Genomic DNA, 14519 nt, shown 5'->3' with positions numbered 1-14519 from the left:
TTAAATCCAATGTAAACAGATTGTGATGTTGGACGGATTGATGTATGATTTACAGGAGAAAGCGAAATATAACTTAAACATTCAAATCCAATGTAAACAGATTGTGATGTTGGACGGATTGATGTATGATATACAGGAGAAAGCGGAATATAACTTAAACATTCAAATCCAATGTAAACAGATTGTGATGTTGGACGGATTGATGTATGATATACAGGAGAAAGCGGAATATAACTTAAACATTCAAATCCAATGTAAACAGATTGTGATGTTGGACGGGTTGATGTATGATATACAGGAGAAAGCGGAATATAACTTAAACATTCAAATCCAATGTAAACAGATTGTGATGTTGGACGGGTTGATGTATGATATACAGGAGAAAGCGGAATATAACTTAAACATTCAAATCCAATGTAAACAGATTGTGATGTTGGACGGATTGATGTATGATTTACAGGAGAAAGCGAAATATAACTTAAACATTCAAATCCAATGTAAACAGATTGTGATGTTGGACGGATTGATGTATGATATACAGGAGAAAGCGGAATATAACTTAAACATTCAAATCCAATGTAAACAGATTGTGATGTTGGACGGGTTGATGTATGATATACAGGAGAAAGCGGAATATAACTTAAACATTCAAATCCAATGTAAACAGATTGTGATGTTGGACGGGTTGATGTATGATATACAGGAGAAAGCGGAATATAACTTAAACATTCAAATCCAATGTAAACAGATTGTGATGTTGGACGGATTGATGTATGATTTACAGGAGAAAGCGAAATATAACTTAAACATTCAAATCCAATGTAAACAGATTGTGATGTTGGACGGATTGATGTATGATATACAGGAGAAAGAGGAATATAACTTAAACATTCAAATCCAATGTAAACAGATTGTGATGTTGGACGGATTGATGTATGATATACAGGAGAAAGCGGAATATAACTTAAACATTCAAATCCAATGTAAACAGATTGTGATGTTGGACGGATTGATGTATGATATACAGGAGAAAGCGGAATATAACTTAAACATTCAAATCCAATGTAAACAGATTGTGATGTTGGACGGATTGATGTATGATATACAGGAGAAAGCGGAATATAACTTAAACATTCAAATCCAATGTAAACAGATTGTGATGTTGGACGGATTGATGTATGATATACAGGAGAAAGCGGAATATAACTTAAACATTCAAATCCAATGTAAACAGATTGTGATGTTGGACGGATTGACCTATGATATACAGGAGAAAGCGGAATATAACTTAAACATTCAAATCCAATGTAAACAGATTGTGATGTTGGAGGGATTGATGTATGATATACAGGAAAAAGCGGAATATAACTTAAAAATTCAAATCCAATGTAAACAGATTGTGATGTTGGACGGATTGATGTATGATATACTCGTACAGGAGAAAGCGGAATATAACTTGTCGTGAATTCATTATTCTCTACCTTCGTATTTGCCAGTGCAGCAAATTGAAACTGGCATATTCTCAGTGGTCTCAACTGCAACGGATGAGTCTTTTTGTCTCCATTATTCTAATCTGGGCTTGTCTTATGTTCCAGAAACTAAGATTTAATATATTAAGGAATACAGTCCAACGGGTTTAGCGGATGTGTAATATTTATTTATCCCGTATATTTTAATATAAATTAACATAATTTTGGGACTGGTCCTTCGAGTGTGTTGCAAAGAATTTATCTCCAGCAGCAGCTTTAAGATCTGGAAAGGAAAAAGGTATGAAGGGTGTCCAGGAGTGACGGACTTATGAATCCATCCCTCCCAATGCGTGCAATGCGTAGGGTCCAGCTGGAGAGGTCCGCTCTCTTTTCCGAATCAGACAGCTACTGGACAAGCATCCGCCGCCAAGACCTAGACAAACCTCACCCCATGAACCCGGCCACTCTTGATAAGTCACAAAACGTAGCGAACCATTTGGGGTGATCTATGGGTGTAGGTTATCCAATAAATGGTTTCAAGGGCGGCGGTACCCATACCTGCCTTCCAAGTTAAAAATTGGCATTATTCCAATTATGTGGATGGTTTATTATATTTTGTGAAACGGTGCATTTCTATTACGAATGGTGATATTTTACCAGAGTGGTACTGCCACTATCTACCACACTTTACGACAGTATACTTGATGTTTAATAAATTTAACGATCTAAACCTGAATTGAAGCAGTACCTAAAGGAAAGCGAGTTTAATGGAAAATGTATGTCATAAGTGTGGAAAAGGAAGTTATTTCAGAATATGAAATATGAAGTTGAGATTGTTTGAAGAGCTTCGACACACTTTTGACTTGAACGAAATAGAAATGTTTTGTGATTTTCCAAGCGACATTTTACTGCCAGTAGGTATGTAATTCCCAGAGCTATTGACGCTGAACCTGGGAGTTCTAGAAGCCACCAGGCGAGATTCTTTTGTAAGAGTAACTCACTGCAACAGTAATCACCTACTCCTGCTGTCTATACAAATAATACTTAGGACGCCGTGCAATTTAATACTGTCAGGGCCGCCACGAGGGGAACTGTCGCCTGTGTGCGAGCAAATGCCACACTATGTTTGAAACAGTTTATTAATTCGTTCGGTTCAAAGGTTGACGTCGGGTAGAAGTTTGTCTTTCCACTCATTTTACGAACTCAAATCCGATTCCGAGCTCTGCCGAGTGGACTCGATTCACTGGACTCCTTCCTTTGATTATGTTCGGTCCGCCAGATTCACCGAATTTTGTGAAATCAAAAGTAGTGTTGAAGACTCACCGAATCCGGTGGAATCAAACGCACTTTGTCGTTCCGCCGGACTCATCGAATCTGCTCATTGAGTTCGTTCAGCTGAACTCGCCAAGAGTTAAAAGATACGAAATATCTGAGATGAAATCGGAACCAATTCATCGATCGGTGTCGTGTCGTGTCGAATAATGATTGTAAATCATCAAACGCTCAAACAGTTGGCGTTCTAGCGATCTTTTTTTACGAGATAATACACTTTCTTTCTGAAAAACGAAAACCCAAGATGTTAAGTGAGAGCGAATCCGGCTGGATTAGTTCCATTATATTTTGAGAACCCGGACCGATTCAAACGCCTTCGGAATCATAGTCATTGGATTATTTCCGGCCGGAACGACACACTTCTCCCCACTAATCCCAGATTAATTAATCCAGATTTCAACTCAGATGTCGCAGGTTCATTCGTCTGACCAGCTTTCATCTTCATCATTGTTCGAACAATGTTTGATATTATTAGCCGAGCATATTACAGCCTAATTATACCTACCGAAAGAAGTCATCTTATTTTCACTTTGTCTAACTGCATAACCACAGTACAATGAGAGAATATAGTAGTGGGGATGGGAAGGAGATGGGGAAGAGGAACTACCACCAAAGCACTACTAATACATCGATAATGACTCAGACCCAGACATTATAAAGCAATATACTCACATAATTATATTCTTCTCCCTGTTGTCCTCCTGTCCGAAGCTAGGGGTCTGCGCTTACTCCCGCTAGAGGGAATTGAGTCAGACCCAGCGATTGAATATGTACGCAGATAATTCGATATACTCACGTGGCACCACCAGCACGTCCCTGTTCTTCTCTCTGTTGTCCCCCCTGTGGCCGCCGGCGCAGTCCCCGATGGTGAAGCGAGGGGTCTGTCTGCAGATCTGCGCGTATTCCCGCTGGTAGGAGTTGAGTCTGGTGGCGGGGTCCCGCTGCGCCTTTAGCTTCAGGCACTGTGACAGCTCCTTGACGGGGAACCAGGACACGCCGCACACGATGTGCTCCTCCAGGGTGTCGTACACGAACTTGTACTGGTCCTGAACATACGAAAATAAATCACATGATTGAGTTATAAGAGTAAATGGTTTGACTCCTTGGCCTCACATAGTCCAATGATATTGATTATTTGTTAGAAAGAAGATTTTCAGCAATCCACGGTAGCGCCACACATTTATGAAAATAACCGAAATTTTGAATACACAAAAATGAACATTTTGTAAAAAAATATATTTAACTATAATAATAACATTTGTGCTGCGAAGGCCGTGTTTTAAATGATGTTCGCATATTTTCTACAGGAAAATAAAAATGCAGGCAGAAAAGACATTAAAAAAATATATTTTCACAGAGACCAAACATTCCATTGTTGAATCGCAACTATCTTACCGGTGCAGGCCTTATTATTTATAATTGCAGAAAATATTGATTCCAAGTAATATAAAAAAAAATTGCGAATTACCAAACGTTATGCCGAAAACATAATATATTGAGATACTTAATAGCGATATCAATCAAGAGTTGAGCATGTAGATTTTTATTTTTAATTTATTTATTTAACGCCCAGAAGGCTTTTACATGTAGGTTGTACAATTTTAATGACAGTTTTGAAATATAAGAAAGAAATAATAAAAATGAGATTACATTAAAAAATAATATATGCGAGAAAAAAAATTAAAAATAACAAGAGAATAAATTTAAAAATACAGCGATTTGACTGGTTTACAAAAATATAACTTCCATTTAGGAATAGTGTTGAAATAAGTCTTTTACGTAATCCACAAAATTCGCAAAGTTAATATTAAATATATCTACATCATCTAAGTATTGGTTTCCCATAGTGTGAAACCGTTGTATTGGGGAGTTCGCAATGTAATTGCGCTTATGTGTGTTGCAGTGGAATAGTGTATTTTGTCGTGTTTTTATTGTAAGTATTCGTAAGTTTATGAGTTGCAGAAGTTTGCAAAAGTCGAATTTAGAGTTTAGAATCTAGAATAAAAAGGTTAAGTCGTTTATTTTACGCCTGTCTTCCAATGTGTGTATTTTTTAGAGTATTTAATAAGAAATGATATTGTAAGTCTTCTAGTGGGATATTTAATTTAAAATTTATAAAATGTAGATTTTTTTTTTATATTCGCTCAATGTTATTAATGTGAATTTTGTAAGAGAGAGACCAAACTACTGAGTTGTATTCAATTATGCTTCTAACTAGAGATATGTATAACAGTTTAATGGCTTGTATGGAGTTAAAGTTTTTAGTTGTTTTTAATACGGAGCCTAGTGTTTTCATGTCTTTGTTTACAATTTGGTGGATATGATTGGCGAAACTTAGTTGTTCATCCAAAATAATTCCGATATCTCTCATTTCCGTGACTCTTTCTAAAGCTGTATTGCTAATGGAATATTCAAATAAAACAGGATTTTTATTTCTGCAGAAAGTCAGGGTTTTGTATTTGACTACATTTAAAAACAGATTTGGTACTATTTTAGATTATGTATGTCAATAGTAATGATCTGTTTATTAATAATTAGTAATAATATTATGTATACACTTATATTTACAATGTACTTGAACTTCCTGTTGACAAAATGCTTAATTACAGTCGGGATAGTACTTTTGAAAAAATATCAAACCGTAATTTACTATACATTTATTTTTAGTAATAGACGTGTTATTTTTTTTTGTTTTATCTGAGGATTTAACCTTCCTCCCCAGGGATAAACTAAAATGAGTGAACCGCGCTACCACTTAGTCCAAATACTAATTGGATGGTATCGAGATTTATTTCATATATCGTAGCCGTAGATGTCAAGGGAGTCAGGCCAATTGGCGAAAATGAGTTACGTAAACAAAAGCAATTAAAATCACAATGCATGCATAAGAGGCCTGACACAATGCAGGTAAAAGAGTCTCTTAAGAGTCTCTCTCAAAAGGCCTCTTATGCCTGCATTGTGGTTTTTAATTGCTTTGTTTACGTTACTCATTTTCGCCAATTGGCCTGGCTCCCTAGATATCTAGCAGGCATAAGAGGCCTGACTCTTTTGCCTGCATTATGTCAGGCCTCTTATGCCTGCAGTGTAGCCTCACTCAATGCAGACATCATAAGAGGCCTGACTCAATGAAAGCCACAATGCAGACATAAGAGGCCTGACTCAATGCAGGCCACAATGCAGACATAAGAGGCCTGACTCAATGCAGGCCACAATGCAGTTATAGCAAATAAAATGTTGCACTTTTGTCACCAAAAATCTTTATCCTCAGTTTTCTCAGCTTTGTGATTTTGTGACTTAGCTCGCTTGACATGTACTGCGACGACATTAGATGCTGCAAATTTTTACAATGTCATCTATTTTAATAGAAACGCGTGTGTGAGCGGGTGTGCGTGATTGCCACCAAAAGTTGATATAATTCATTGTCATCGTCTGCGAGTCTATCTGTTTCAACTCGATCGGACGACGGGAAATGGATTAATTTCCACTTCCAAGATTCAAATTCATTAATTCATTCATTCAACAATACAAAATTGACATTCAAATAGTGTATGTATTTAGAAATCAAAATCTTTTCTCCTCCTTTACATGTACTAGTATATCATCTCATTCTCGAATCACCGCGTCAATTAATTTGAAATTGTGTTCTGCCTGCTCGAATACAATTTTATCAGGGCCACAATATAATATTATATAAGATTATATGTGAGCCATGTTCGTACGAGTACACCCCACCAAATTTTGAATATATTGGCTGCTAAAATTCATTCCACCCACATTCATTGTTCGCCTTAATACGGAGTCAGTGGTGTAGAAATTTCTCGAAAAAGTGTATTTTATTATTTTCCTCGGAGATGTAATTTAGAGACGCGTGTACATTTTCCATGTAAAGTGGTCGTTATTTTAATGGTTGATTTTGAGCGACTACCATTGTAATGGCTCTCTGCGCGAGCAATAAAAATCTTGTAAAATAAAAATGAATTTTAAGATTCATTCGAAGACATAATTGTAATGATAAGGCTTTTACCGGTGCACTCACCCCAACTCAATGTTACTGATCAAACATTTAAAATCACAGAACATACCAATTCAAAGCCATGGCAACGATTTAAATCGATACGATTATACTAATATACTTTCGCAATAAGTGATCGCAAATTCACTACGCGGCATAATTTAAAATTAAAATAAAATGTTAACGTTTTTGTTATTGTGACAACCATGGACATAATAAATTATTGGCAAACAAACAAATTGGTAAAATTAATGCAGTTGGTCATAATATGGAAAACACTCAACAACAATAATTAACTAGTTAATAATGATTTTTCATGTGTTTTATTTCACATTACTTATACAAATATGTGTTTCATTTTCATTGTATTTCTAATTCATATCATATTCAATTATAATTGTAAAGAACAATTCAGTAAAAACATTATTATTATTAATTAAAGCGCAGACCCGTGAAAAATCACGGTATATTGTAATTGTAGGATTGGTGAAGTTGAGAAATTATGTAATGAATACATCAGAACCCGAAAAATTGAATATTTTATTTGAATACCATTCAAAATGTCTGCAAGATATAAAGCTTATATATCTGATTCAAATCATTGGACTGAAAACATGTAATTTTAATAGTTTCATTAATAATTATTATTGATTTAAAAAACCGCACATTCCGAAACGGTTCTAACTGGCTACAACGTCATTATGAAAATTAATTACCGTTGGCCGGTAAGACGACAGTCACCAACGTCGCCCGGCGTGACGTCAAGGCCGCCGAATTCACGAATTCAAACGAATATGTCGTTTTGGCGGCAAATGGAAATCGGCACATTTTAAACTCTATTTTCAAGGATCAAGAAAAAAATATTCACGAAAATATTCTAATTTACAGTTAGGTGTTTTATCGCTTGAAGATGCGTGTTTGAATTCTTGACACATCATTTTCAATTTTGAAGATGATAAAAATGTATTTTTAATTTTTAAAAAAAATGTAGGAACTTTAACATTTGTCTGAATTATTCACACAATCAGTTCCAATTTTGAAAATAAATCCGATTTCGGGACCTCTGCATGGATAAGCACCCAGGAGGCCGACATTATAAAATAATGATTTAAAATATATTAAGTACTATATCAAATAAAAAAATTTACTACCATCATTACGAACGGGAAATGTTGCTTGTGCAATGATGGAGGATAGCAGAAGAATTGAACCCACCCCATCTGAGTGGGAAATTAAGTGCACTTTCCATTCCTAGATTTGTAATTATTCTATATGAATGACTAGTATGGAAAGCCGCCATTTCTTTATTGTATTTTCCACTCAATAGTATGTGTGGGTCAAAGAATGCCACATCTTGTACAAATGTGCCATTCTACCGTCATTATTATTCTGGGAGTAACACAGCCATATTATTGTTAAAGGCAACTAAGGGGGATATTATAATAATATGTCCGCCATTTGCCTTCAAAGTTCCACGGGGAAATCTAGAAGCCTTACTTTGCAGGATTATTAAACCGTTTGGGAATAATTCTTAAATAGAAAAATCAATAAAAGATACTAAATTGAATTTATTAATTAAAATTTAAGTTTTTTTTCAAGTTTACCCCAGGGTAAAGGGAAATTAAAGAGAAAAATCAAGAAAAATAAGTCTGATCATATTATACTATCAATCCTTAACACGCATCTTCAAGCGTGGGGTCAATGTAATTGATTTGGTTTTATCAGGCATTTAAAAATAATGCCCTTTGTTCAACTTAGCTCCCTCGTGCATTCCTGTGAGGAGATTCGGATGATCACACCTATTCAAATAATGACCCATATTAAAATCATGTGAGAAATGTAAAATTTTATCAAATAAATAGAGAATTGGCTGGTACAAGTAGTCATTCTTCATCCGACAGATCTCGGGAAAAGTAATACGTTGTTTAACTACATTCCTACTGGTCCCACAAAGTTTGTGCTGGCATTACAAGCTGGAATCTGCCTGAACAACTCTGAGATCAAGGTGTCCATGTGTGCCGGTGTCTTGTTGAAATTCCATTTTTTCTTATCCCATACAGTTATTAAAAAAATAGATAATGTTAATTAAGTGTTAATCTCAAGTGACCTACCAGGTAAGTATTGTACTGTATATTATCTCCATAAATAGTTAGTAATAACCTATATCACTTGAGAAATGTATTATAAATTTGTTTGACGCCCTTGAGGTGATTTTGCACAAAAACGGCGCTATACAAGCCATCCAATTATTATTATTATTTGTTACGCCGAAACATTAATTAAACTAAGGTCCCTAGATAGAAAAAAATGCAAATTAAGCTCCGAAAATTATTAAAAACACGTTTTGTTCCGTTATTTAATAAGTTGTAGGGGTGAAAAAATTCACAGTGTATCTTTAACTACAACTTAAGCTTTTGTTGATAGATTTGTGCTATATTTCAAAGTGATTTTTTAATAAATATTTTGACCATTTTCGCTTAATTGTTATCGTTTTTAAATTATAGCGCTCTCCTTCTAACATTCGTATTTACATATCTCCCTTTCAAACCATCTTTGAAAGCTTACTACGGGGCCTTAAGAAATCGAGCTTCATGTAAAATAAAATATCTTTACACAAAATAAGTTATGGCATCTTAAAAGTTGTGTCGTTTTATTGGACTACGGTGTGTAATATAAACCTCAAATAATGGTGTGCTTTTATTGACAACGCAGGGGAATATAAAAGATTATGTTTATTCAGTTCCAGAACGAACAAGTGGTAATTCGGGATAAAGCTGATTATCAGATGTGTAATCCCGACCTTTGGGAAAATGTACCCGGGAATACAATGCCCTGAAGGACAAACAAACTTCAAATAAGTTCAACAATTTAAAATGATCTTTCATCGAATTACAGGTTACAAACCGTTTGGTTGGTACTTCTGAAATGATGATTCATCACAACCGGTCTATGTGAGTAATATATCTATAGTCTACACAATCAACATCAAGATTGACAATTCGTGGTGAATTCCCCACATTGCGGTGAATTTTTAAAGTTTTTTCAATAATTGAGATTTTTGCGGTGAATATGCGAGGATTCTGCCTGAACGAAAGAGAAAATCCGAAGAACATAAATGCTAATTTAAATAGAATTTTGTTTCATTTTGAACGTAAAGGAACTTGTAGGGATTTTGTGCGAAATTTGAATATTTCTTATGGGTATTTTAGAAGATATGGATAGAAGAGCGCTATCCTCTACACGCACACCGATTCATTGTGTGTATGAGAGTGTATTTAAAAACAAGAGCGTCGTTTCGAGCAGAGCGCCGATTCATTTGTGTACATGAGAGTGAATTTAAAAACAAGAGCGTCGTTTCGAGCTATTGTTTTTTAATACATTGCAAGTGTTTATTGATTTTATTTTGTTTTATTTTAATGATTATCAAACATTTTGATTATATTCAATGCAACTTTACGAATCTAGTTATTTGGGGAGTGATCTGAAATGGCAAAGGTCAGCCACGATAACCTTTTGCGGAATGCGATAAATAATCGTTCAACACTTCGAGAATTTTCTATCCCTTTTTGTATTGGGCTAGGGCAGGGGTGGCAAACCAATAACAAGGACTTTTTCTGTGACATGCGGGCAAAGTTCGTATTTTTGTGAAAAGATCTCGCTTCCAACATTCTGCTCATTGGTTGAATGTTGTGGCACTTATGTCGTCTGCTACTGCGTGCGATGAATTTCACATCGAAGGACGCAATGTATTAAAACACTTTCAGAAACAACAATATCGAATTTTTTGTATGTTTAAATACATTTGTTTGATTTATATTTTTGTTTTAGGTAATGAATGAATGCAAATCTCGGAAGCGGAGATTAACTCACTTTCGTTTATCCGATTGAGTTAAAACTCGACAGATAGACTCGTTGTCGATGAAAATGCATTCTGTTAACTTGGTGGCAATGACATACACGCGGATTCAATTTCCTGAAATCGGACGAAATTCCAATAGTTAATATAATATAATAAAAAAACAATCCTAAACGATCGGCATATTGCAAGGTCGGTAACGCGGTGGACTCTTGTCCCTGGGAAGGAAGTTTCAATCCCCATCCAAACATACTTATTTATATATTGGCATGTATATACATTTTATTTTTGAAGCCTTAAAAGCCATTTCAGCTCAAAAACAATGAGCCACCACTGCTTGTACTAAAAACCACCAACAAGAAAACCATTGAAGAGATACAATGTTAGGAATATTTTATGGGCGTGTCCGTATTCAGAAACATTACATTACTTCCGGTGAAATTGACCAAACATTTTAAAATATAGAAGAAATCATTTTAATTAACCTCATATAAATACATAATTTTTCAAAAGAATATATAAAATTGAAGACAATATTACCGACTATCAGGCGAAATATGTTAAACATAAAACACTAAAAAGATTTAATCGCATCTAGGAATTGAACCCAGGAACTCTTCCTTACCGGGGAAATGCTCTGATCACAAAACTAATTCGATCATTTTATTCTGAGTTTCATTTTAATTTTTTAATGTGAACTGCGAGCAACCAACATTATCTTCATTTTCTTAAAGTATGTTTTTTGGGCTGCTGTATTTATTGTATGATTGTAAGATTATACCAGAACTAAATGCAAACTAGAAAGTGTCTTGGATAAATATATCCATTTTTATATTCACGTGCGACTTGAATGAATATTCTTTAATGTCTTGAATGAATATTTTAGTAGCAGAATGACTTAATGAGTAAAACATGAAATCGAAATATGTAATCATTGAAGAAATACTAACGATTCTCAAATGAAATATGTGAAAAATTGAAATAACCAATCGCACATTAATAAATTAATTTAATCAATTAATTGAATCTTTTTATGTAATTTTCTGTTTCAAATATTTTGTTTGAGGGTCGTTAAAATTGTCTTCAATTATTTGATATTCGAAGGAAGCAGATACTTTAGGGTGTGAAATTATATATTAAATGAAAAAAAAACACACTTTGTAATACACCACTTTTTTATTGAATTACTCGTAATAACTGACAGCCAATCGGGTTTCGCTTAATTCAAGCCTTATACCTGGTTGGCTGTCTGTTATTAATTCAATAAAAAAGTGGTGTATTACGGAGTGTATTTTAACTTTAAGTTATTCCACTAGAAAATTATAAAATGGACACAAAAATTTTCAATCCAGAAAGATTCAACAAATTACTCTATTAGTATATATAATACATAAAGAACACAATACCAAAGAGTTATAAACTTTTATTCTAAAACAATTAAAACTTTACTGTAGAGAAATAACGTACCGTCTCGTCGATATAAAGTAATCATTCTTCCTGAACAAATTTCCGAATCAAATTTTCAAATTGCTGAACGGTGGAATTTCTAACAGAAAGTGTAATGACAAATAGAATATTTATTACTTTCTTTTATTCTACTTCGAAATAAAATGTACAAAGTTGAGTTATTTCCAAGTTCCAGTAAGGTGATTGATTTTGATTGAACATTTTCCTGGACATTAGCATGAGTAAAGAAGTCTTCGTCATCACACAATTTTGTAAATTGGGCGAATTTTCGGACGAGTTTGCGAATTTCAATTCTTAAATTAATACTATTGTCTACTTATTGGCAATCTACTTATTGAGGTAAGCCATTTAAAGAAAATTTAAATTATCTTGATAAAAGTTAAAGGCAAGAATAGAACATTGTTTGAAACTTCAAAGGAGCCTGTTCTATATATAAAAAAAAACAATGAACCAGCTTTTTGAAAAGTATTAAAAATTTGTTACGTCTGACGTTCGTGAGATAAGAAAGGAAATTCGTCAAGACTCAAAAACTTTTATGTCATGTATTTGAAGGCATGTAATTTTCGATCAGAAATAATAGAAAACCTTTTATCTGATTCATTTACTAAATAATAATAAATAATAATAATTGGATGACTTGTATAGCGCCGTTTTTGTGCAAAATCACCTCTATGTTTATGTTATAACTTAACTATTTATGGAGATAATATACAGTACAATACTTACCTGGTAGGTCACTTGAGATTAACACTTAATTAACATTATCTAATTGTTTATTAGCAAAATTTAGATACTTATCTTATGGACTCGATCAAGTCTTCATAATTTGAAGATCTGCATTTGCAAATCGTATTGTTTAAATTCGAATTGGTACCTATTGGGTTGTTAATTAAAATGAATTGAATTTTGCGCTATCGTGTATTATATTATTATGAATTCATTAGGCAATCTCTCATATGCAAGATTGGAGGATTCCGTGAAAGGATTCGTAATGACTCCTTATATACTCGTAGATTGTACAGAATTTATCAATCCAGTCGATAAGTTGGATCTAGTTTGGCTGGCATTGTTAGGTTCGCATTTGAATAGACAGGTACTTATTATCCTTCCTTCTCCCATCTCCTTCCCGTCCCCACTTTCTTCGGCCTCACAACATACCTGTATTGGGGATACCATCAGAGGCAGCTTTATGGGTCCAGAAATGGTAGGTGAATATAATCTTAAGGTGAACGTTTTTGGAGGGTCAAAGTCCATGTAACTGCGAGGGCAAGCCGCTACTAGATGCCTTAGTCTCACTGGCTAAGGATAGTCGGGAGGAGTTCACCTGGAGGAGTGGCCTAATTCACATGAAAAATACTCTAATGGATTCAAACAACTTTCATTATTTTTTCGATTGTATTTAAAACATTGTTATTTTTGTGTATTTTGAGATTTATATCGTAAATGCCGCTTTGCTAAGCCCTCATATCAACTACAAGACCGCATCGGTGTACATTTTTACAGGCTCCATAAACCGTCTCCCATAAAGTCTTAATGACCGCGTTTTAACAATATTATAATGTCAAATAAACACCTCGATAAAACGCTAGCCGGGTTTCCGCATGGCTTCTCTATTCCTAGAAAGATATTACTTCACTCCATCCCAATAAAAAATGTTATGGCTTTTAAGAAAAATAAACGAAATGGATATAAAAGCTTCCACGATCGTAGGTTTTTTTGGTGATATCGAGATCACTGCATGTAGTCACTGTGGAGTATGATAGAAAATCAGGCTGTTTGTATAATTATCTAGATAATCGATATAGTTTTGTCTCCAGGGTAGATCGATAAAACCCTATATCAATACGAAATCCGTATTCTATGGTCCGATATAATAGGTATGATTCTGACAGTCGGTAGACAAAATCCGCTGCTTTGAGAGCGGCCTCCAAGGTGTCAGATAAGCTGTTAACAAATACAAATTTTTGGATAATGTCATTCGTTATGCAAAATAATTGGCTTATTAAGTAATGGAGGTGAACTAACTTAGCTCATATCATTGAAAGAATTCATCTAAGACACGATTCGATCGATTCCATTCCAAATTATTATTATTTTTAAAAATTTAATATAGATATAAGTGGGTACAGTGGTACATATGGGTACAAAATATATTTATAATTGTAATCTCACCAAAGAAGAAACTGGTTCTTGTCACTTGTGCTTGGTGAGCGAGTTCCTTGGATATAAAAAGTTGTTAGTTTTTAGTGTCTTAAAGTTCATTGTGGACAGCCAATGTACATTAAAGTTATTATTTTATTTCGACGTTGTCACTTTATTAGTATTTTTAACTTTTAAATAGCCGTCTGGAATTTAGGTATGTCAATTTATAAAAAGATGTGCC

General features: G+C 34.3%; 1 protein-coding gene across 1 annotated transcript in view; it reads right to left on the bottom strand.

The window, feature by feature from the left end:
- The window catches only part of Ptp36E (protein tyrosine phosphatase 36E), a 625696-nt gene that overhangs the window by 29257 nt on the left and 581920 nt on the right, over positions 1-14519 (bottom strand). The window contains exon 11 of the mRNA XM_089638731.1: positions 3598-3847. Within this exon, the coding sequence (XP_089494857.1) occupies positions 3598-3847 (250 nt within the window). The remainder of the gene's footprint in view (positions 1-3597; positions 3848-14519) is intronic.

The sequence above is a fragment of the Hesperophylax consimilis genome, chromosome 13 (genome assembly GCF_061612785.1).
Source record: "Hesperophylax consimilis isolate HC1 chromosome 13, BYU_Hcon_1.0, whole genome shotgun sequence".
Lineage (NCBI taxonomy): Eukaryota > Metazoa > Arthropoda > Insecta > Trichoptera > Limnephilidae > Hesperophylax > Hesperophylax consimilis.
Note: the sequence above shows the minus strand (reverse complement) of the source record. Positions and strands in the feature narration are given on the sequence as shown.